The sequence below is a fragment of the Drosophila erecta genome, unplaced genomic scaffold, assembly GCF_003286155.1.
Source record: "Drosophila erecta strain 14021-0224.00,06,07 unplaced genomic scaffold, DereRS2 tig00000055-arrow-pilon, whole genome shotgun sequence".
Taxonomy (NCBI): Eukaryota; Metazoa; Arthropoda; class Insecta; order Diptera; family Drosophilidae; genus Drosophila; species Drosophila erecta.
This window is the reverse complement of record NW_020825200.1, coordinates 17,236,577-17,258,940: the sequence shown is the minus strand read 5'-3', so window position 1 is coordinate 17,258,940 and position 22,364 is coordinate 17,236,577. Positions and strand designations below refer to the sequence as shown.

At 45.8% G+C, this 22,364-nt stretch overlaps 6 protein-coding genes across 13 annotated transcripts; 2 read left to right on the top strand and 4 right to left on the bottom strand.

Moving 5' to 3' along the window:
• Positions 1-185: 185 nt before the first annotated feature.
• Positions 186-1,245, top strand: LOC6542166 (60S ribosomal protein L44). Its single transcript, XM_001970196.3, has 3 exons — positions 186-288; positions 504-677; positions 1,002-1,245. The coding sequence occupies exons 1-3, from the start codon at positions 286-288 to the stop codon at positions 1,137-1,139; spliced, it is 315 nt and encodes a 104-aa protein (XP_001970232.1). The 5' UTR covers positions 186-285; the 3' UTR covers positions 1,140-1,245.
• Positions 1,243-2,052, bottom strand: LOC6542295 (WASH complex subunit 3). Its single transcript, XM_001970195.3, has 3 exons — positions 1,925-2,052; positions 1,419-1,861; positions 1,243-1,362 (listed from the first exon to the last, which is right to left on the bottom strand). The coding sequence occupies exons 1-3, from the start codon at positions 1,967-1,969 to the stop codon at positions 1,323-1,325; spliced, it is 528 nt and encodes a 175-aa protein (XP_001970231.1). The 5' UTR covers positions 1,970-2,052; the 3' UTR covers positions 1,243-1,322.
• Positions 2,053-4,592: 2,540 nt separating this feature from the next.
• On the bottom strand, positions 4,593-12,386 carry LOC6542191 (striatin-4). 6 transcript variants are annotated; one of them, XM_026979621.1, is made up of 6 exons: positions 12,242-12,386; positions 11,746-11,815; positions 10,475-11,036; positions 6,774-7,251; positions 6,498-6,716; positions 4,593-5,922 (listed from the first exon to the last, which is right to left on the bottom strand). In XM_026979621.1, the coding sequence occupies exons 3-6, from the start codon at positions 10,850-10,852 to the stop codon at positions 4,811-4,813; spliced, it is 2,187 nt and encodes a 728-aa protein (XP_026835422.1). In that variant the 5' UTR covers positions 10,853-11,036; positions 11,746-11,815; positions 12,242-12,386; the 3' UTR covers positions 4,593-4,810. The 6 variants fall into 6 exon arrangements, with proteins under 6 accessions (XP_026835422.1, XP_015014518.1, XP_015014520.1 ...); XM_015159032.2 differs by lacking the exon at positions 11,746-11,815; XM_015159034.2 differs by lacking the exon at positions 11,746-11,815 and having other exon boundaries at positions 6,498-6,692.
• Positions 12,387-12,947: 561 nt separating this feature from the next.
• LOC6542214 (barrier-to-autointegration factor) lies at positions 12,948-13,652 on the bottom strand. Its single transcript, XM_001970193.3, has 2 exons — positions 13,384-13,652; positions 12,948-13,302 (listed from the first exon to the last, which is right to left on the bottom strand). Exons 1-2 carry the CDS (start codon positions 13,507-13,509, stop codon positions 13,156-13,158), a joined length of 273 nt encoding a protein of 90 aa, XP_001970229.1. The 5' UTR covers positions 13,510-13,652; the 3' UTR covers positions 12,948-13,155.
• Positions 13,653-14,235: 583 nt separating this feature from the next.
• LOC6541555 (inactive pancreatic lipase-related protein 1) lies at positions 14,236-16,334 on the top strand. Of its 2 annotated transcripts, none has more exons than XM_026979618.1 (4): positions 14,236-14,510; positions 14,985-15,147; positions 15,272-15,903; positions 15,969-16,334. In XM_026979618.1, exons 1-4 carry the CDS (start codon positions 14,465-14,467, stop codon positions 16,199-16,201), a joined length of 1,074 nt encoding a protein of 357 aa, XP_026835419.1. In that variant the 5' UTR covers positions 14,236-14,464; the 3' UTR covers positions 16,202-16,334. The 2 variants fall into 2 exon arrangements, with proteins under 2 accessions (XP_026835419.1, XP_001970228.1); XM_001970192.3 differs by lacking the exon at positions 14,236-14,510 and adding an exon at positions 14,755-14,919.
• Positions 16,329-21,789, bottom strand: LOC6541677 (annulin). 2 transcript variants are annotated; one of them, XM_001970191.2, is made up of 3 exons: positions 21,302-21,789; positions 16,764-18,730; positions 16,329-16,690 (listed from the first exon to the last, which is right to left on the bottom strand). In XM_001970191.2, exons 1-3 carry the CDS (start codon positions 21,438-21,440, stop codon positions 16,466-16,468), a joined length of 2,331 nt encoding a protein of 776 aa, XP_001970227.1. In that variant the 5' UTR covers positions 21,441-21,789; the 3' UTR covers positions 16,329-16,465. The 2 variants fall into 2 exon arrangements, with proteins under 2 accessions (XP_001970227.1, XP_015014514.1); XM_015159028.2 differs by lacking the exon at positions 21,302-21,789 and adding an exon at positions 20,105-20,441 and having other exon boundaries at positions 16,372-16,690.
• Positions 21,790-22,364: the final 575 nt, after the last annotated feature.

Genomic DNA, 22,364 nt, shown 5'->3' with positions numbered 1-22,364 from the left:
CGCGAGCAATAGAACTAATGACAAGGCGTTTTCTAACTTTACTATTTAATAATAAAAATAATATTCTTTTCGTACAAAGTTTCATTGATACAAGTGTAAAAACAACTTACTCTACTTTGTACTCTAGATGTAGAAAACAGTTCAAACGGGGCTTAAGAACAGTCAAACATCGATATGCATATCTAGTCACAACAAAGAAACGATAACTTATCGATAGTGCATGGCTTGACAGCACGCTGCCATCCCTATGTGATTTCCTTCTTTTTTCGCCTTCACGAAATCAAGATGGTAAGCGTTTTCCGAAATCGTTGAACATCCACCTTTGCTATGCCCGAAATTAAGTGATCTCGCTGCAATAGCGGGAATACCAAAATGATTGACCCACCGAGCGGTGTATCGTGGATCGCGACGGCCTCCAAGTGCGTTGCTGTTCGGCTTGAAAAAATCGTTGTCGCTGCCCAATGAATTTAGTACTAATGGGATACTCTGTTTTCTGCCCGTAGGTGAACGTACCGAAACAACGCCGCACCTTCTGCAAGAAGTGCAAGGTCCACAAGCTGCACAAGGTGACGCAGTACAAGAAGTCCAAGGAGCGCAAGGGAGCTCAGGGCAGGCGTCGTTACGACAGGAAGCAGCAGGGTTTCGGAGGTCAGACCAAGCCCATCTTCAGGAAGAAGGTTAGTACACCCCCGTTTGTCCAATGGTACCGGGATCGCTTGCTGCCGGAGCCAGAGAATCCAGATCCAGAGCTCTTGGCGGCAAGAATCTGGAATCCCTTGAATGGCGCTTCGTAGAACTAAATCGCTGCGCTCGTTGAGCATTATGCTTTTTGGTGGGAAAAAACTGTGCCAGATCAAAACTGTTGTTGCACTGGTGCGGCCGAGAAGGCAGCGTTGAGTGGCATCCAAGCCCACAACGCCACACCGGCAACTTCAGACAATCCAATATATCAATGACCCATACTGTTCCGCTTGCTAACCGGAGCTCTTTTTCCATTTTAGGCCAAGACCACCAAAAAGATTGTGCTGCGTATGGAGTGCACCGAGTGCAAATACCGCAAGCAGACTCCCCTGAAGCGTTGCAAGCACTTCGAGCTGGGCGGCGACAAGAAGCGCAAGGGACAGATGATCCAGTTCTAGGCTCCTTCTTGAAACCGTAATCCTTTTTTCGCTAACGAAGTGGTTTTATGTTGTTTTCGCGCCGCTGCACGGCGGCAAATAAAACAAAATAAACTTGTAGACGTAAGCTTTAAAAAATGTTTAATTGCAAAGTGTAGCAACATGTGCTATATCACAAGATAGTCACGGTCTGCGCCAAGCAACTCACTCCCGCTGGCCATCTGCCAGGATCAGATCGGGTGTGCTGGAATGGAAATGGTGATGAGCTTCGAATTGGAAAAGCCTTAGCACTGAGCTTACTCTAAGACTCGGGGCTCCAGACCTTCGGATTGCATTTTCTGTTTGACCGCCGGTGCGGGCACACCCACTTGCACCATTTTGAAGAACTTCCTGTACCGAAGATCTTCGCAGGCGCGCACGCCGATCGGTTCAGGCGGGCATTCCGGCTCCGGTGGACTTTCCGTGGGCGGCAGTTCAGTCGTGTCCAGCATGGATGCCTCTTCGTTGGGCTGATTTGATATCGCTGGCGCTTTGAGAGTCTCTTCCGCTACATGGTGCTCGGTGGGTATGGACGCCAGCTTGGCCTCCAGGATGACGAGGGCGGCCTCCGTCTTCTGCAGCTGCCGCTCCATCTCCACGAACTTTGTCTCGCAGCCGAGGGCAAATTCATTGAGAAAGGTGCAGGTGCTGACGAGGAAGTGGTTGACGAAGGCCAGGATGCGTTTCTGGTTCAGCGGCGGTATCTGGAGAAGCAAATTGGTGGAGGGGTGCAGTTCATCTTGGGAATGCCTAAATACCTCCCATACCTGGGTCTTGTCCACATCGCCGGTTATTGCTGCACTTGCATCCATTATTTTATTGTTTTTACCAGACGTCTTGTTTTTTAGAACATTTCTGGGTTGCCAGGCTACTGACGGTACTAAATGTTGTTCGCTCAACAGCAAACTGAACTAAAAAGTCGGTATTTCTCGGAAACTTAAAACAGTTTATTTGGCGCCCAATTTGAAAAGGAAATGGTAGTTTTATCAAACAAAAAAATTATGTTAGCAAATGTAATTTTACAACAGACATGTTGAGGTAGTGTTATCAAACTGCCAAAAAAAGATAACAAATTACACCATCAGTCTTACTTTTATAAGTCTTTGCGAATAGAGTAGGAAGCCGCTTAAGAAGAAATCCACCATTAGGCTTTAAATATTTTATTTATTCACTTTATTGTATCTTAACATGAAATGTGTGAATGGTATTTCTCCGAGTATTATGCTCTTTTTCGTCAATTTATTATAAAAGTATCGTTCAGTTAATATGCATTTCCGTTGACTTTATTCATATATGTATGTATAAACTTATGTGCTGGGTGTTCCATTAGGACCTGGGACCTTCCTATATGCTCAAATCTACAATGAACTTTTATTTTGTCTTAGTTAAATAATGCTTATCGTGCCCTCCCTCGGCTTCGCTTTCTGCGTCTTAAGTATTAGTTGGAATGCCAAATCGGATCCTCGTTTTTATATTTGTTAGGCGAATTAGAATTAGATTACTTTCTGTTAGCTTTTTATATGGGTATTTCATTGCGGATCCCAGTTCTCGGTCTTTGTGAAACAAAACGCATGCGTGCAGCTTGTGTTTGTCGTCGGCAGTGGATTTGTAATGGTTTGAAACGAAAATGCTTGCATGTCGTGCGGTGTAGTTCGCAAACTCAAGAAATCAAAATGCTGCCAGCAGCGAGAATTGTTCGAAAATGAAAATGCCACATTGTTTGTTTAGTAGTTTTGAAGTGAAAGTTTTTAACTTTTGCCACCGTTGCAAACGAGAACCAGCTGGTCTACAACGTTCTCATCACGGAATGGTGCTGTTTGAAAAGTCTGGGACGAAATCAAAAGGCAGACGCACGTCACATGGCTTCGTTTTGTAAAACTTTATTTAAAATAAAAGTACACGGTAATAAAAAATCAAAAATTTACAGTTAAAATTAGAAATCAATAGATTTATGTATATATGTAAATGTATAAATCTGCTATATAACTGTGAGTGGTTGCCCGCTGGTCATCCACTTCTATTATTATTACCATTATCATCGGCTCATCGGAGTTTCGGATCAACGAGGGATCCAAAAGGTGATTCGGATACTCGATTGTAACAACTAAGGCGTAAATTAAAATACGTAATTAAAATAATAGAGGATTTGCTTGGTGTACACAGATCGCAATCGATTTTGATTCTGATTCGTCGGTTTCGAATATCAAGTGTTGGGTGTGGAGAGTGTCGGTGTAAGGCTCACGTAATAATAATAATAATAATAATTGGTAATACTAAAACTAATATTGAGTTGCTCGGCGTTCACGTTCAAGTCACATATCTAAATTTGATCATTCAACGTGTATTCACTTGATTAAAATTACGAGTACGCATCCATGGTAAGCGAATCTAATTATATTCAACTACGAAATCCATTGGATCAGCGATTGGCGCCAACATTTTGTTTGTTTGTTTCATTCGTTAATACTAGGCATAAATTAAATAAATAGCTTAGCATACGTTTATAGCTTGCCTGCAATTATTATTTATATCTCATCCTCACATGGTCGTGGTTCATCAAGCATTGCGTACTCCCTTGGTAATGACAATTGAAATTATATAAGCATTATTCTGCATGTACTATTTGTCCAATTTTCGTCTCACATTCAGTTTTGTGTGTGTGTTTTCGACTCGCTACCTGCATAAATAAACCCGCCTTCATCATAGTCTCACCTCGACTGTCCTCTAATTAATGTTAATTTACAATTTTTTCTCGCTCTTTCGCTAATATGGGGTCGGGTTATATGGTTTGGTTATATGTATATGCCTTGCTTAGTCTACAGAATTTGATCGTCTACATCGTTAATCGTTACGTAAATGTTTCATCGCACTTTCCTCCGTTTGCAGCGCGTACAACTTCACCCTGCAGCGAAGGAAACGTGTCCTGGCACTTGCACAGCGAGGGTGCCTATGAGGGTGTCCGGCCAGACGCTCCACTTTCAAGATCTGCCATGGGCATAGAATACGCATATATATATATTTATATCCTCGTGTTTTTGTATGTATATAAAATGTACAGAAAGTCTGACTGATTTATAGGCTAACTCGGTATAGAACAATCGCTGTGCAAGTGCTATTAAAACTAGAACCGAAAAGAGATTCGATCTTGGGTTGATCCCGCCTACTGGGGGATCCACAGCAAGATCAAACTTTTTCATTGCTACGGTGTTATTTTGAACAGATACATAATGTCCATGTGTTGCACTTATTTGGGGTTATTTGCCATATTATGCATTGCTTTAGAATTACGTTCCTAGATTAAGTGACTCTCGTCTGTTACTTGACTCTGTTGCTCTTCTCGAAATGCCGTTTCTTATTTTGAATTTATTTCCGTTTCTCGTTTTACTTTTATCAATTAGTTGTATGTTTATGTTTTGTTTGTGTTCTCTTCCCTCTCTTATTGTTGTATGCATAATTGGTTGTTGTTCTCGGTTGAAGTATAATTAGATTTATATGTATAGTATATTTATAATGTATGTATAATTATTTAACTCGAACTCGCAATCGCTTAGCTGTGAGTTGCTGGCTGTGGATTCTGCATCTGCAATATGCACTCTGGATTCCGAATTCTGAATTCGTACGATCCGACGTGGCCAGGGAGATGATGGTCGTTCTTAGACAAACACCTTGGCGAGGCCATCGGCCCCGGCACTAGCAATGTACGGCTTCGTGGCATGGAAGGCCACATCGAATATGCTCTCGTCAAACTTCTTGCGATGCGCCGTGATCTCCTGCACGCACGTCTTATTGTCCAGGTTCCACAGCCGTATCGAGCAGTCGTGCGAGCCGGATAGCAAATACAGACCGTGAGCGTCGACGGCCAGCGAGGTGACCGGCTCTAAATGCGCCACCATGGAGTGTACCAGCGTGCCGGAGGTGTTGTCCCAGAAGCGGATGTGGCGATCCTCGTGCGCGGTTATCGTAATGGGGAGCGTTGGGTGTGACACCACCTTGTTGATGAACTTCCCCGTGTTACCAGACATCTCCTGCGCCGCCTCCAGACGGACCACCTGCTTGCCCGTCTCCGTGTCGTACACGATGCAGTGGGCACTGTTGTAGGCCACTACTATGTGGTCCACCTCATTGCGAACAAAGTCGACGGAGGAGGGTGCACCCTCTGCCTCGGAGGCTGTGTATGTGCGCAGCAGCGGTTCCTTGTTGTACGGCGACCACAGCTTGACCGTTCCGTCCGCTGAGCATGACACAATGTTGCTTTGCATGGTGGTAAGGCCCCACACGGCATCCGTATGCCCCTCGAGCGTGCCGGAATGCACGTTCGGATCGTAGCAATCGTATGGATCGATGTTCGGTGACGGCAACTGCCAGCATTCAATGTTGCCGTCCAGGCCGCCCGAATAGCATGTCTCACCACTGGACGACATGCCCAGGCACAGAACTGGACCGGTGTGGGCCCTGAACGTATACAGCGGTTCCACGTCCAAGCTGGCCGACTTTTTAGCCTGCACCGTCTTCTGAAGGTTCCACAGCTTAAGCGTATGATCCTCGGAGGCGGTGATCAGCACCGGCTCCTCTGGGTGAAAGATAAGTGATCGTACTCCGTCAAAGTGTGAGCGAAGCGTGTACTTGGCGTTCCAGGTTTTGCGGTAACCAGCACCGCCGGCACTGCCGCCAGTTCCATCCTTGGAGTTCGCATCGTATGCGCCATCAGATTCGTTATTCACCGTCAGCTGGGCAAGCTCACCCAGTCCCAACGAGCCGTCTACCTCTGTGGGAAGATTAAGAAATACAGTAAGTATTAATCATATCGTATGGTAGTTTCGAAAGACTCAAGGAGCGCCAGATTAGGTAACCACACGTACTTTGTTGGTTCTGTTTATTATAAGTAATACTCGTATTTAAATTACAATTCTCTTTAAGGAGTCAAAGCTCATAACCAACAGCATCTGTGATAATCATTTTCTGTGCACATCCTTGAGGGTTATGTAGTCCTTATATTTGTTTTAGGCAAAAGCATGTTAGATCAGTTGAAAAGCACCTTCAGTCATGAGATTCATATCGTTCAATAGCTGCTCTCCCACATCGGCCTCAAGATCTACGAACGTAGAAGTCGTAGAATAGTTGCCAAAGAAACAGAAGCAGAAGCAGAAGCAAAAAGCGTAAGACAAGAAGCCAACCTTAAACTAGGTTACATTGCTACGTGGGATTGACAGGAGCTGGGATCTAAACCGAATTGATTTCGTTATAGCTATGATTTGGCGAACAAAAATGCGGAAATTCGAGGCGGGCCCATGCGGGAAGAGGGCTGCGAGCAAAGTGGGAACTATCCGGAACAGGACTTACCCTCGGTCAGCATGTCCTTGCCAGACTTGGCGCGCTTGGCCATCTTCACGTCCGTGTCGTCATTGTCGGTGGCCACCATCTCCAGGTCGTCAGATATCTCGTCGTCGTCGGACATCTCGGTGGCGCCCAGGAACTCAAAGTTCGCCATCACAGCCGCCTCGGTGTCCACGATTATTTCATCGATCGATTGTTGCACTTTTTTAGCGGGAGTATGACGGCCTGATGTGAGCAAATTATTCAAATCTCCTAACAGGGGGTCGTAACACAATCACCTACCTTCCGTCTCCGATGCGCGCTTGTTGCTCTCGTTTCCGTTTATGTTTGGGCTAAGGTTCTCGCCGCCGGTGCCGCCGCCAAGTCCACCGCCCAGACCCCCGCCGCTGCCGTCGTGCTCTGCATTGTTGTTCAGGCCGAGGATCGAACGCACCCGATTTGAACGCACATCGATGATGTTGTCTGTGTAGCCGATCTCGGCCAGATACTGTCGCAGCATCTGGCGCCCCTGCCGCCACGTGGTGTTCGAGACACTGCTGTAGGGCACCTCCGAGTCCGTGGCCACCTCACCGGCCAGTCCGGCGTCCTCGTTCGACGGCTTGAACTCGTTCAGCTGCGGCGGATCGGTGCCGTATTTTAACCGGTAAAACTTCGCCCGCTCCTGGCGCAGCGCGTACTCCAGCATCTTGATGCGGCGCGTCAGATCCGATTTGAGGCTTTCCAAGCACTTGCGCTCCCCAAGTAGCATTGCGATGCGAGCCTGCACGGATGGAATGCCATCGATTAGTTTCAAAGGGATTTACTAAGATGCCTAATAATAGAATCTGTTTACAAGGCATTATTCATATTATCTTCGATTTTCGAAAGAGAAAGTGCACTCAGGTGAACATAAATAAACGATCAGTTATGGAAAATGAATTAATACTGCTGGTTATAGCTTTCCCATACGGCGGCTTTGTCCCCATTTTGCCTGCCGTTGCAATCCAATTGCGTTTGTTTGTTTGTTGCGGAGCATAATTGACGCTCCGCTGCGTCGGGCCAACGAAAAACAATTAAATTCAATTAATACTAATACAAAAAGAAGACTACAACTGGCACAATTAGCTGGAGGGGCACCATCGGGTGCTGCGGGGTATCTAAGCCAGCCGTCGGTTCAACTAATCGAAATGCGTAAAAATTGCAATGCAGCCAGCATTTTCCACTCCGCCCCTCCGTTCCACCCATTTCGTGTTCATTCAGCAAGCGTAGCAACAGCGTGCAGTTATGACTGCGCATTTCCCCGAGCATCTGGGAGGAGGGAACATGCAGGAGGTGGCCGCATCCGAGGGGCAAACACTGCGCCTGACATAGATGCGATGGTAAGGGAAGGAAACTTTTGCTTTTGCTTTTTCTTTTGCTGATTCCCCACTACTCTAACTGGCTAACTTAGTGGCAGAATTATAACTATGACGCCCCTGCAAACAAAAAAAATAAATATATATATAAAACCAACAATGGAGGGGAAGTGGGCAGCACCCACGCTGCTACGCTCCTACGTTTCAGGTCAGCCGAATAGCTGCGGGCTTAGTTATTGATATGTACATTACGCATTTCTATTGCGAACAGGCGTGAACAGAAGTCTGCGATGAATGCACAATCCAAAATGCATGCATAAACGTCAGTTTAAATACGTCAAAAGTTCAAACTAATATCCTAATATAATATAGTTTCTGAATCGATCATTTACAGATAGCAGTTCCTATGGTTTTGGCCGCGATCGTAGCGAGCGAACGCATGTCTGTGGAATGAGGCGAGCGCAGAACCAGAACCAGCAACAATAACAATTTGCCCAAGCAAATAGTAACGAAAGGGCGGTAGGGCGGTAGCAGTGCTGCTGCTGTTAATGGAAACATGTTGTGCATTTAAATTACCGCTCAATGGCATTTCATTTGGCTCCTTAAGCTGGCTAATTAAAAGCAGCGCGCTAATATTCCGGATACTCGAAATGGCTGGGCGCTGGAGCCAAAAGGGCCAGGTAACACACACGCCAACACCTTGGAGCTGGCTCCACACAAATCGCACCACGACATGCAACTGGCTTTTATTCGCCGTGTATTCGCAATTAGAAATTACGAATGCCATGACAAATGCGCATTTGTAACTTAATGGCCCGAGTGGAGCCCGAAGATTTCGATTTACATTTCTCAAAAATGCTGGCTAACCAATGGGGAGGGGCTCTTGGAATGGTCCATTGCATAATGCTGTCGGGAAGTGACTGTATTGTACACAAGGGCGTATAAATAGAATTATTAATATGACAAGAGCCAGCGGCGTTGGTTTTTTTCTAATCTGTAAATGCATTCGCACACAAACACTTTAGCAATTTTGCAATGGTGAAATGATTGCAAATATATTAGCAGTTGTCGCGTCATTATTGCTTAGTGTTTTTGAAGCATATATAAAAATTCCTAAAGAATTGGTCAGTCTTTTTAAGGTAAATTTGATATAAAACATTTATGAATGGCAAATATGACACAACCAATGATGCAATAAATGTAAAGGTAGTTTTTAAATGCTTTTTAAATTAAGGACTGTACAACATTTGAGAGGAGCTATCAATTTCTTATTAGAAAGAATATGTATTTGGTATATGGCATCAGTGAAAATTCACCCTAGAAGCATAATAAACTCTACCTCTTAAGAACGTTCTTTAACCAAAGAGGTTCCGACCACAGTGCAAGTTAATTGCCTGACAAACGCGACAGCAGGAAAAGCCAACCGAGTAGGAAGTGGAAGTGGATGCATTCATGGGAAGACCGGGGAAACTGAGATTCGTTGGGACAAGGACGTTGCATTCGCAGCAGTCGGCACTGACACACAAAGAGATGTGCGATGTGCATGGAAGTATAAATAGATCCAGGCAGCCCGGCAGTCCGGCAGGGAACGATGCCACGACTGCTGAAACAGAGCCATCTCGGATGGCGTCGCCTCTGCTGCCCACCCGAACCAGATTCGTTTTGGCCAAAACGCCAAACAGGGCGAACAGGTTCATAAATCGCGGCGACAAATGTGCGTTGTCAACTTGCCGTTTTCTTATTTGATTTTTGTTCAGGCCACCGATTTGAATGTCACGTTGCATTCAGAGCGTAACGGACAGTGTCTCGTTATCGATACCGGTCGTTATCTGGCCACTTGGCAGGTGAAAGCGATAAGGCGTGGGTCGACATTGACACTGACGATAGTGGGCGGCCGGTAGAGTAATCTCCGCCGATAAAACTATAAAATTATCCTAACCTCGGCTACACTTAGTTCTTTTGCGGCCTACAGGGTTTTGGGGATTTGTTTGCAGTCTGCGACAAACAGAGCATAAAAAGTCGATGATGGCAATTGCTCAACTCGATTCGCTTGCATGCAGACAGCCGGAGGCAACGCGGTGGCTCCTCCTTTTGCCGCTTTTCCTGGCCGTTTTCCTTGCATATTCATGCATTAGCGCCTCGGAAAATCATTGAAATGGAAAGTGAGCTCCCGCTGTCGATAAGCGAGGACCTTTTAACCCTCCGTGTGCCTCGAAATAACGTGCTTGCCAAATTGCCTTTGTTCTGGCTGCTTGGTAAGTAGTAGTCAGGTATTATTTTGGTACCACATTGGCATTTATAGTGTACATCAATGTGTCCTCTCTAGGACAAACAATTTGCAGTCTCATTGCTCCTTTTATAACAAAGCACCCCGGCTGCCACTATCTGCCCAACGTTTACTTTTATACGTTCCCTGAAGTCTTTGATTCCTGTATCTACTATATTATGATTCATTTCTTTCTGAGAACTAAAACAAACAAGGAAAACTTGTGTAAGATATTGCAGGAAGAGAACTAAATCGATGTTGGAACTAACTATAGGGCCATTGTTAATATCCTAAACTTATATCTGGTTCACCTTTCTTAGAGCACAGATTTATCGAAGTTTATAGAAGAGTTATGTTATATAGCCAAGTATTTGATTACTCACCTGCAATTCAGCCCTGTCCACGTCCCACTGTGATCGCTCCAGCTCGAAGCGCGACCACTCGTGCTGGATGAAGTGTAAGATGCCCGGTATTGTGTACTGGGGCGTGGTGGCCTGCTGGTTATTTACTCCGCCGCCTACCATCCCGTTGCCGCCGTCGTCGCCGCCAACGTTGCCCATTCCGCCCACATTGGCGTTCTGTCCACCAGCGTTGAGGCCGCCGATGCTCAGACCGCCGCCACCGCCCAAGCTGTTGGACAGGACACCGCCGATCGAGGAGTTGGCACCGCCCACACCGCCGCCAACAAGGACACCGGCTCCTGTTGCACCGCCAACCGGCTTGTTGTTAATGCCAGCGGTGGCTCCCGAATTGGTGCCCATTGGTTCACGTCGTTCTCAGTGGCTGTGCTGTGTGCCGGGTGTTTTCTTTGCCTGCTCCTGATCCTGTGCCCGCTGATCCTGCTCTCCTGATTCGTTACCAGCTGTCTGCCTTCGGGTGCCCAGTGCGGGGTCCTTTGTTTGTCGCTCTCTCGAACTTGATTGCTCGCTGGTCCTACGCTATATCCTGTTTCGCGTTTTTTTGAGTTTTTTGGTTGGGAAAGAAAAGCAGAGTTCCGCACATGAAACAAATGAGGTCATTGAATTTTCCGAATAGGAGAACAACGAAGGGAAGGGGGAGCAGCCGCAGGACACTCGCTGGCTTTCTCCCTCTCGCTCGCACTCTCTTTATGTACTACTACTACGTTTTCTCGCACCGGAACCGCCCCCACATCCCCGCTCTCTCTCACGCTCACACTCTCTATCTCTCTCTCTCTTCCTCTTTACGGTACTCGCGATTCTTTATTCTCTTTTACGCTCTAGTGTTGCCAACGGCTATCGGGAAAAGCGTAAATTATAGCACAAAAAGCCGTAAAACAGCTGATGTAACGCAAGAGTTTGAACCTTTATCAATTTAAGCGGGGGTTCGGTTAAACTCCACACCTTAAAAGGGAAACATTGGTAGGAAAATTAAACTGTCACACACACACGCACGCACGCACTCACCCAGTTGCAGGGAAATTTGAATGGCACACACACAGCGGCGGGGATTTTGGTGGGGTTCTTGTTTCTCTTCTTTTTCTTGTGCTTAAATTTTTTAAATCTTCCTAGCTGTCCAGCTGAATCTTGTACTGCGTCTTTGTTTTTCTTTCCTGCCTGGGCAGCCGCTGCCAACGTACTCGAACCTTATTTAAAACATTCAGCTCGTTAACTTGACAATTTTGTTTACTATTTACAGCTTTTTCCAAGGAAACGTTGTTGCTACCATTTGCAGGGTTCACCGTATTGTGTGTGAAGAGCAAACGACTATTTGAAAGAGAAGAGAGAGCGAAACGCGGGCAGTTGTATTAGTCCGTAATTTTGTGCATAATTGCACTCGTTTGCAATCACTAATTAATTAAGGCGAACGCTGGGCGATGCACACAAAAAGTCGATTTGATTCGGCCGCACATCAGAATGTTTGGCCTGGAACTCTGAAATAACACACAGAGTAGATGTGCCCGCACAACCTTCCTCTCGCTCGCACTCGCGCACCTGCACCGTCCCGTCTGCCGTCGTGTATGGCCGTCTCGCTCTGCGAGTCTATATACAAAGAAAAACACACACACACAGTGGCACACTGGTGTACGCATATGCCAAAGCCGAGTTAATTTCACTTTGTTTAATCTATCGTTTTGTGTTTTCGCATTTTTTTTTCGCGCAAACGGCATTTGCGCGTTTTGCGCTTCTTACTTTGCGATTTATTGCACCGCCTTGCTGTGTTTTGCAATTTTTCTCTTGATTTTCATTGGTATTCACGCGTAATGTAATTCTTAGCAGCGTGACCGCGCCGATAACGATAGAAAATACCACCGTTCCCAAAATAAATACCATTTAATACCACTCCATAATGGTTTACTACAAATACTATTTAATACCATTAACTTTAAAAATTTGATTTCAGAATATATATTTTTTTTTGTTTATCAAATAAATGCTCAAAATAAATTCCAACTATTTTACTATTTAATAATATTTCCCTTACGCCTGCAGCATATTTTCAGAACCAAACTTTTGTAGAAAGAGAAACTAATAAAAATTAAGACCTTTTATTAAATATATTTTTTACCGTTTACTTCCGTTTTCTTTAAAAAAAAAAAGCGTCTCACTTATCATCACAGCGCTTTGGATTTAGAAGGTTCCAAGTCCACCATTAAAAAAGATCATTTCCGAATAACCAAACAGGATTTCGAGGAATTGCTGAAAATTCAGGGGACATCCGAAATTCTGATAATGAATCAAGAGAGAGACAGAAGTCACCAACCGATCTGCGCATTCTGCATTCACAAGTGGTACCTATTGTTGTGCACTAATTAAATGAATTAAACGCTTCTTTGCCCATCAAAATATGATGATACACCTACTGTACTTTTTGCAAAAGATAAATCCAAACGCAGGATCGTGATCATGACTGTACATTTATTCGGGTTAGACATTAAATTACACCTTACAGCTACATACTAACAGTGTTGTGAACATGAACACGGCAAATGCTTAGCTACGACCACTTTCTTGGACTGCGAATATAAATGACCGATGCCTTTAGCAGATTCCTTTTGATCGAGATACTGGAGTGTGCCGACGCCAACGCTTCAATCTTCCCCATCTTACAAGAACTCCTCGCACCAATCGTTGAGGCAGTTGTAGCAATCGGATGCCTGCTTGGAGCTCGCGTGGCACACCTCCTTCATCCAGTCCTTGAAGAGCTCCTCGTCCTTCTTCAGCACCAGGTACTGTCCCAACACGGTGTAGGCCTGCCATGGACGGAAATGTTCGTTAGCACTTGGCGGAATTGTTTATTGGCGCACATGGCGTCATCATATTTACACACGCACCTTGTCAAATCCAGCATCCGTCAAGCGTCCGCCGAGGGTGTCCCCGATTCCGGCCAGTTCCGTCACCGACTTGTTGCCCATCGGCTCCGCCACAAAGTTCCTGTATTTCTGCGAGGTGCCCGACATGTCTGCAGTTTGCTTTTCTTTTGCGCGTTGGGAAATTCCACTGCCAAGCTAGATTTCAATGGCAAAATATTCGCGGCGTTTCTAAAAATGACGCACTAACAGTGTGGCATCAAGTGATATTTTCGAAGATACCACAACAAACCTAAATATACCAAATCAAGTTCGGCAATGCAGCAGGCCACGTAATATGTAATATGCAGGCTTTACTCATATAACTAACCCACAAATCAACAACGCTTTATTATTCTTTTAAGTAACATTGACAATAAAAAGACTTTTATAAGATGTATTAAAAATGTTTGTCTGAAATTGCGCATCACACATTTTTGTAATTTACTCAAGTTAAATACCACCGAACTATTACACGTAGGAAGTATACTTACATTGTTTGATGTATTTTACACAACCGTTATGGATTCAAAATCTATATTTTACGTTTTATGTGAGTTTGAAGTAGAGTATTATTAAGAGTATTACTTTTGTAATGAGTTACTATTAATTTGATTACATGATCACATTTCATCTAGAGTTGTACATAAAATGTTACATTTTGCATTAAAACTTTAAAAAACACCTTGAGCACGTCTTGTTTAATAAGAACTTTTAATTGCAACTTCGGTATCTAAACTATAGGAGACATTCATCTAGTTTCTGCTGATTAAAAAATGTTTCCAAATATTTAAATTGTTCCACTTTTCAATGCCGGGGCAACGCACCATTGATTAGTATGCACCGAAGAACTGGGCTTAACCCAATTTAACAGCGCCGCGCTTAGGACACCCAACTGAGCTAGAATGATAACGCTGAGACCCTTCCGACCGAGGCTTCGACTTGGCCAGCAGTCCGTCCAAAACGGCAGTCTTGATTGACACTTGGCCCTCTTCTAGCTTATCATACGCTATAAAATCCACACCCTCGAGTCCCGTGGCACAGTGAAGTCGAGTTCGGCGCAGAGATGTTGGCGCTTTGCTGGCTTTGTGGCCTGGCCCTTAATTGGATGGGTGAGTGGGGTTGAGTTGAGATGAGTTACGGGGAATCGGCTTTGTCTCACCTGACCGAGATTCGCGCACACACAGCGCACTGATGCTGAGTAATTAAAGCGCTCCAGGCCACAAATGAATTGCTGGGCTGGAACCGGTTTCGAGGATTACTAATGCGTCAGCCGCCTTAATGAGCTTGGAGCTGGGAAGCTGGGAGCTGGAGCTGGGAGCTCCGAACTTCGGAATCCGGCGTCCGATCAGTTCAAGATCGACGTTTAGCTGGTCAAGATGTCCTCGAACGCACTGGCCTGCATTTGCAATGTGATAAATCCGTGTCGCAACGAGGTGTCCACCACATTCGTGGTGGTGCAGTGGATCATCACAGGATTCGCTGCCCTCGCCCAAGTGGTGCGACCCGTACTGCTGCTCTGTAAAATGGCTTCGATTTGGTCTAGCTATCCCCCTAAAGCAAATGTTTCTACTCCTCTTTATTAGTCGGCATTCGTGGTGAGGTGGCTCTGAACCAGGAGGATTACAACAAGACCTGGATCTATATGCCCAATGGCCAGGGTAAGCCGGAGGTGGCCTATCTGGTGGAACCTCCGCCCGAAAACCGCATTAATTTGCCTCAGCTCATCAAGTTTGAACTCTATGGAAGGTCAGTGGTCTTTAACTTTATTTTGTATTTTACACATTTTTAAATATTCCGAGCTATTAATTAATGTTATCCATTCGAAGAGTTTTCTTTCGAAGCTGTCACAGTTTTAATCCTCTTATTTCAGCGACTCCAGTTCCAGCGCAGACTTCTGGATAGATGAGAACAACTTTGAGTTTCCGCAGCGCCACAAGCGGGACACCTGGCAGGAGATGGCGGAGAAGTTCAATCCGGAGCTGGACACCAAGATTCTTGTTCACGGCTGGAAGTCCAGCACCATGAGCAATTCCATCCAATCGATTCGCGGCGCCTATATCGAACGTGGCCAGGTGAACGTGTTCGCCATCAACTGGAAGGATCAGGCGGACAATATATACTACCTAACCCCGGCCAGGTACACGGTGCAGGTGGGCAGGGCAGTGGCCAAGCTAATTGATCTGCTGGTGGAGGAGAAGGATGCGGATCCGAACCGGATCCATCTGATTGGGCACAGTCTGGGTGCGCACATCATGGGCTATGCTGGTTCGTACACAAAGTACAGGGTGAACCGCATCACGGGCTTGGATCCGGCGCGTCCCGCCTTCGAGGATTGCATCGGTCCGGAGAACCACTTGGACGAAACGGACGCCAACTTTGTGGATGTCATTCACAGCTGTGCCGGATACCTGGGCTTCCGCAAGCCCATCGGCATGGTGGATTTCTATCCAAATGGCGGAGGACCACCGCAGCCGGGCTGCAAGGAGCTTTCACAGATTTTCAGTGAGCATTGGAATCGGGTTCAATAGCTTCTAGGCAGAATTGCCAACTCTCTTTTTCACTTTCAGCTGGCTGCAGTCATGGACGTTCGTATGAATATTACGCGGAGTCTATTAACTCTCCCAAAGGATTCTATGGTGTTCCCTGCTCCGGACTGGATGAGCTCAAGGGAAAGAATTGCACGGGCGGCAAGATCCTAATGGGTGATCCTGTTCCGCGAGAAGCTCGTGGAGTATTCCTTGTGAAGACGGCCAACAAACCGAGCTACGCCTTGGGAATCGATGACATATGGACTAATTGAGCCCTGTTCTCTTACAAATTACTGTATGAATAGTTTATATTTATCATAAATATTATTATAACATATTCCATAAAATACACCCTTCAATTGCACTTGCTATAAAATCGGAGAGTTTATGGATCATCCATTAGAAAAGGTGAACTAATATCGCACAGAGTTTTTGAATTTTAATATCAAATGTCTTGAGGTATTAATAATATTATTTACAACAAATCACTTAACCTAAGAAATACAAAAGCGAAAAACATTTAAACTAAGGAAAGCTTAGTCTATTACGTCGGTGCGTCTGCGGATGATGTTGCTGCTGCGGTGGCTTCCATTGGGCTGCAGCAGATCCTCCGGACGTGGCTCGATTTCATAGTGCCTGTAGCCATCCACATCGTCCAGTTCCCTGGACGTGAACTTCGCCAGCATGGTGCCACGCCCCGCGTAGGGCGGAGTGTACTTGAAGGTGGCAGCCGCAGTGCCACCCACTGGAATTTCGGCGATCTGTGAAAATTTGGAAGTGATGTGTTAGCTGGAGATCCGATCCACTAAGGAGTCCGTGTCTAGCTGAACTCACCTTGAACTTCAGGGGCTGCTCGATACCAGGACCCTCCACTGTGAACAGACCCTTGTGCAGAGGAATGGGCAGCGGGTTCTCCAGGCGCAGGATCACGTCCAGCTCCTTCTGGGCCACAATGGCAGCCTCGCCCAGCTGGAACTTAATGTCCGGCTTGCGCACCCGGAAATCATCCTGCGCATAGTAATCGTAGTCGGTGTTCTTGACCTTGGCGGCCGCGGAGATCTGGAAGGCGGCCTGCGAGGACAGCTTGTCGTAGTACTCCTCGAAGATCACCTCCATGCGCACGTAGTCGCTGCTCTTGGGCGCCAGTTCCAGCTCGAAGCCCAGAGTCTTGACCTCCACTGCACCCACTCCGGTGTAGAGCACGGCATCGCAACTGATCTGGCCCGTGGCCATGTGGGTGCGACTCTCGCTCTTGTTGGTCACCTTCAGGATCACACTGAAGCTCTGCCCAATCTTGATGTCGTCCTTCAGCTCCATATCGAACTCAATCTCATTGAAGTTGTCATTCAGGTAGTATCTACTGAACGCATGCCGGGATTGCTTGAGGGCCTTGAGCATGGTGCTCCTTTCCTCCTCGGAGCGCTCGGCATGCTTGTAGGTATCGGTGATGTCCTCCCTTTCCCACTTGAGGACCGCTTTCGTGCTGATGAGGTGTCCTATGGCCAGGGTATCCTTCCTGAGCAGCTTTAGCGGCTGACTGGGTCCATTGTAGCGCCAATAGAGCTTATCCGCGTTCACCTCCGCGAAGACGAAGCCACCATCGAAGGGCCTCAGGATGTCGCCGTTCTTCACCGCCGAAACGGAAGCGGGACCCACTCGATACATGTTATCGGAGGCCTCCTGCGGAGTGGCGTCCACCGCCTGCCAGCCGTCGAAGGTGCCATGCTCACCCACTCCCAAGTCGGGTCGCTGCATCCAGAGCTCGTTCCACACGTGGTAGTTCCAGATCGAGTCCGTGGTCTCCGCATCCAACTTCTTGTTGTTGGAGTCGATGAACACGTCCACGGTGAGGGAGGCCTGTGTATCGTGAGCGGAGGAGTAGCAAGTGATGATCCTAGAGGGTATTCCCAGACTCCTGGCAATGGTGGTCAAAACACCGCTGAAGTTCCAGCACTGTGCGAACTTCACCGACTTCTGGGTCTTGTGGAACTGCTGAAGGATTTCCACGGAGCCGGTCCACTTGGTGGGTGCCACGCCGCCGGAGAAATCCTCCGACCAGTTGCCGAGCAGGACACCATCATCATCCACCGAGTTCACCAGAGCGGACAAGGCACGAGCGACCCTCACGGGATCGCCTCTGTAGGCCGGTGGAATCCTGCCCACCGTTCCCAGTACCTTCAGGCTGCACTCGAGCACATGCCGTTCGAATTGGCCGATCTTCCAAACCGATGGCCGCAGCCTGTTGTAGGATCCCCTCCAGATGAGTGTGGTATCGTGCATCACGTACTCCTTGCGCTGGTCGCGATCCTCCAGGTACACCTGGTCGTCCGGACACCAAGGATTGAAGAGCACATAGATGGGCAGCGGCAGGGCATAGCTCCTCGATCCATCGCCCAGCAGCTTCGTGTCGATGTCCAGTTTCCACTCCGTCACGGGACAGGTGGATGGGGGCTTAATCAGCACCGTGAGCGTTTGACCCTCATGCGATTCAATGCCGGCTCCCCATTCCAAAGTGTCCCCCAGATAATCGATGCCATCGTGCGGCACCAGCGCATTGAGTGTGCCATGTCCGGGCGTCGGCTTGGTGTCATCCGCCACCGTGAAAATGAAGCTGATGGCATCCTTGCTGGGACTGTAGTCCCGATTGAAGTGGATCTTCAGCCTGAAGGGCTCTCCGCGCCTCACCACCAGGGCTTCCTTGGCAGCCGCCGCGTAGAAGTGGCTCGTGTGGTGCTCATCGTGGTTGTCCTCCTGGCACAGATCCACCCTCAACACACCCAGCACTGCCGAGCTGGCGCCATCTGTTGGTTAAGATCAAAACTTCGACTGTATAAACTGTGCAGATTATGAGTTGATCCAAGTATTTTGTTTGTGAGTAATAACAAGTATATTTCGTGAGGGTCGGAATAAAATCTGTCATCAATTAGTTTTCGATTTCAAAAGATATTTTTGCCTGTGGCAAACGATGATCTCATGCAGCAAATGTGCTGCTAGTTGTATTCCCCAAAGCTGCAGCACCAAATTGACTAATCGCCTTTAACCATAAACATAACAACTTGTGGCACAATGGCAAAAAGATCATTGCCAAGCCAATTAATTTTCGTGGTGGACAATAAAAGCGACACCAACGCACCACTAGAACCAGCTGAAAATTTAAATAATATATCAAAGCATAATATAGAAGCAATACTTCTGCCGTAGGGTAACCAATAAAAGCAGAACGCTTTGGAAGTGAAAACAGCGGCACGCGGGTTAATTAGATCAGATTAGAAAACAATACCTTTTATAAAAATGACTCTTAGGCTTCCAGTAACAGGGAAAGAAGCGAATGAAATTCAATTTACTGAGGTCACTGCGGGTCGCAATGCTGGACATAAAAATAGATTTCTTCGATTTCTTTCTCACGAGCATGCACGGATTTATTCGAATAATAAGTAAAAGCATTTTTAGTGTAAGCTCTTTAAGTGATAAGCATCGAACTTAAATCGGAATTACTCGCAATTATGATTTATTGGGGCACATGTTTCCACATGGCTGATCTGATCACCTTATTCGGCTTGTTTCATCTTCAATCAAACGCTAAAATAGAAAATCTTCTCATGCGGCGCGTTTTCAATTGCAATGTGCATATGTAAATATAGTAGACCGATCAATTCAAATATTTGCTTGTCTATGGAATGTATTTAGTTTTGTTTAAGCGCATATTTGTATATAAGTTTCGCAAACTAGTGAATAGTAAAACCGCCCAAACGTGTCAAATCGCCCAACATGCAAATTGAAAACGGAAATAGAAATGCGCAAAACAAAAGCAAACAAAATGAAGTCATAGATCAACGAAAAAATCTATTGAGCAATATTATATAAAATTCCAATGATAATGCGGAAACGGTTTGTTCAAACAAACTGAGTAAGACTTGAAGATTGTAGCAAATGATAAAAATCTTCGTTTGAAGTAATACCTTTGAATTGAAAAAGCTAATCATATATATTTGTTGGGAAGCCCTTTTGAACCCGTTGAGCAACTTAAGCAAGAATTTGAAACAAACAACAGAATCGGACAAAATGAAGTCATAAACCAAAAAAGCCACTACCAAACCAATTGAAATCCCATTGGAATGACTCATAAATATTCCTAGATATAAAATACCCATTGATTTATGTCATTTTGGATGTACCTTCAAGATCTGCAGAAGGACGTGTGTTGCGAAAAGGATTCACTCTTCGGGGCGGCGAATTGGGCCACCATCGCTGGAGCCAAGTGGGCGTGTAGTTCCGGTACCAATAGCTCATCTGGCTCTTTTTGGCCTCCGACTAATGCGATGCTTTTTATGGAGGAAGACCGCTCTAAGCCGCAACTTATGCGTTACGGTTAACTGGAGGGGCTACACCGGTAATAGCGGCTAAAGAAGAATCGAACTAACGGAAACTGCGCTCTGCAGATAGATAGATAGTCGTTCTACGGGATCCGCCAGAAGATCTTTCGATGCGAACAGCGCGACGCTTTGAACTTAACTGATCGGAAATTGGCTGGGCCACAAGTTTCGAGTGTGTAATTCTCTCAACGATTCTCTAGGTATTTCTCTGTCTCTCTGGCACTCTGAGTTCTGGCGGGCTATTATTAATTATGGACGCAAAGCCGAGCTTCGGGGCAAAGGCGGCGATGGACCCGTTGTGGCCAAGAGGCTGTTGGCTTTTTGTGACCACCAACTACGTCATCGTTCATTGGCAACATCTTGATCTACATGGTCATTAGGTGAGTGTGGAGTGCTCTCCGTGTAAGGCAAAACCCTACATCGATTTGCAGTGGCAAATTAATCATTTCGTTGGATGCTTATCATCGCATTTGTTTAAATATCACATTTTTGGCGATACAAACTGCTGTGTAAGCTATCTGTCAATCAACAGGTGCTGCTTCATGCTTTGTTTATTTAAATTTAATTTTCAAAATTACAGGCATGAAATGAGCAATTCGGGGGAGAAACTACTCTGTGGGTAGCCCGTCCATGAGTGTCTAACACCCACGGCTACAAATTTGCATTCATAAAAGGCAAATAGTTATAGAACAAATACTTAATTGCTTGGATCGCTGCCATACACTATACACTACAAAGTAAATCAATTTTAGACGTTGGTAAGCGGAACGCACAGATAAAATCTCACTTAACGGCCTTCTAGCATAAAATAAATCAATTTGAGAAATTTGAGAAGCACATCAAATCGAAAAAACGCATTATTCGAGGTCTTAAGGTTCAGATTACAGGTTAAATATGGGTTGGGGTAAAATTTAAATGTCAACTTGCTGTTTAACTTTGCAGTATATGGCCGACTTAGTAAGAAGCTATGTCTTTATTTATTTGGCGACTTAAACCAACCTGTTTGGTCGCCTTGTGGAGCAGCCGTGAAATAGTTGGCATTGGCATTGCGCATACGCAGCGTTGGCTCCTCGCGGTCCTTAGTTGTGCACCACCTCCAATCGCCGCACTCTTTGCCACAGGATAGTTTTTGACCCATGTCCCAAGTCGCACTATAACTACACCCAGTTATTTGTCGAATGCGGGCGTTTGGTGGCTTTATCTGTTGGGCAAACCGGTTCGCCTGGCGATGATAAGCCGCACTTGGTTGATTCTCTGATGGATTTGTAGGAGTGGTATTTCGTGGTGTGTACTTCGGAATATTGCTGCTTCTCTAGAACCCCACAATTGCGCTGTCCGCAATTAACTGGCGTGTCATTTTTGGCTTAAGCTGCCCGCGGAATGCAAAATCGAGTCAGTTTAAACTGTAACAGCTGTGATCACGTCATCGCCGTCGATGGAGGTGGTTCGAAGCGGTCTATAAAGCTCCAACATTCGAATGATACTGAAAATAGAATCGATCGTTCCATTTTACATCTGTACCATAGTATGCCATGTGCCTCTGCTGGGTCACCGGTGTCACTTAGTTGATGGCCTCGGGTGTCCAAAAAGCAGAGATGCGTGTGTAAATTGATCAGCTCGCAGAGTAGATTGTCGTGAATCATTATTGACTTTGATGGCTACTAGTTGCGGATTGTCTTAGTTAACTAATTAGTTGGGGTAACGAGTGTGTGAGGGGGCGTGGCCCCTAAATGGCCCTAAATCTTGTTCAGTTCTGTCAACGCAGACTGTAACTGTAATGTTTTGCGTAGTGGCTATTTCCTCGGAAGATACACTCACAGAAACGATTTCTTTATTGTTACTGATTGATTGAAAAATTGATTTCCTTGTTTAACTGAGAGTTAAGTTTTTCGGTAAGTTGGAAATTTAAGTCATTTTATTTTCCTTTTTTTACTGCTTACAAAGTTTTAATTTTTGTTGCGTATAGAGTTTTTTGTTTTATAGAGATACAACATGAATAATACTAAAGAATGCTAATTTACATAGACACTAAAATACAACAAAATTATAAGCAAGTATTTTT

Bases quoted from the DNA above. Each gene is read 5' to 3' on its own strand.
- LOC6542191 (XM_026979621.1), bottom strand. From the start codon at position 10,852: ATGGGCACCAATTCGGGAGCCACCGCTGGCATTAACAACAAGCCGGTT. The intron at 7,252-10,474 runs GTGAGTAATCAA...CCATCCGTGCAG, and splicing joins TGGACAGGGCTGAATTGCAG to GCTCGCATCGCAATGCTACT. The intron at 5,923-6,497 runs GTAAGTCCTGTT...ATCTTCCCACAG, and splicing joins CAAGGACATGCTGACCGAGG to AGGTAGACGGCTCGTTGGGA.
- LOC6541555 (XM_001970192.3), top strand. From the start codon at position 14,778: ATGTCCTCGAACGCACTGGCCTGCATTTGCAATGTGATAAATCCGTGT. The intron at 14,920-14,984 runs GTAAAATGGCTT...CCTCTTTATTAG, and splicing joins GCGACCCGTACTGCTGCTCT to TCGGCATTCGTGGTGAGGTG. The intron at 15,904-15,968 runs GTGAGCATTGGA...TTTCACTTTCAG, and splicing joins GGAGCTTTCACAGATTTTCA to CTGGCTGCAGTCATGGACGT.
- LOC6542214 (XM_001970193.3), bottom strand. From the start codon at position 13,509: ATGTCGGGCACCTCGCAGAAATACAGGAACTTTGTGGCGGAGCCGATG. The intron at 13,303-13,383 runs GTGCGTGTGTAA...CGTCCATGGCAG, and splicing joins CGGATGCTGGATTTGACAAG to GCCTACACCGTGTTGGGACA.
- LOC6542295 (XM_001970195.3), bottom strand. From the start codon at position 1,969: ATGGATGCAAGTGCAGCAATAACCGGCGATGTGGACAAGACCCAG. The intron at 1,862-1,924 runs GTATGGGAGGTA...TTGCTTCTCCAG, and splicing joins GCGATGTGGACAAGACCCAG to ATACCGCCGCTGAACCAGAA. The intron at 1,363-1,418 runs GTAAGCTCAGTG...TTTCCATTCCAG, and splicing joins CTGGAGCCCCGAGTCTTAGA to CACACCCGATCTGATCCTGG.
- LOC6542166 (XM_001970196.3), top strand. The intron at 678-1,001 runs GTTAGTACACCC...TTTCCATTTTAG, and splicing joins AGCCCATCTTCAGGAAGAAG to GCCAAGACCACCAAAAAGAT.
- LOC6541677 (XM_001970191.2), bottom strand. From the start codon at position 21,440: ATGGGTCAAAAACTATCCTGTGGCAAAGAGTGCGGCGATTGGAGGTGG. The intron at 18,731-21,301 runs GTTGGTTTAAGT...CTTAACCAACAG, and splicing joins TCCACAAGGCGACCAAACAG to ATGGCGCCAGCTCGGCAGTG. The intron at 16,691-16,763 runs GTGAGTTCAGCT...AAATTTTCACAG, and splicing joins AGCAGCCCCTGAAGTTCAAG to ATCGCCGAAATTCCAGTGGG.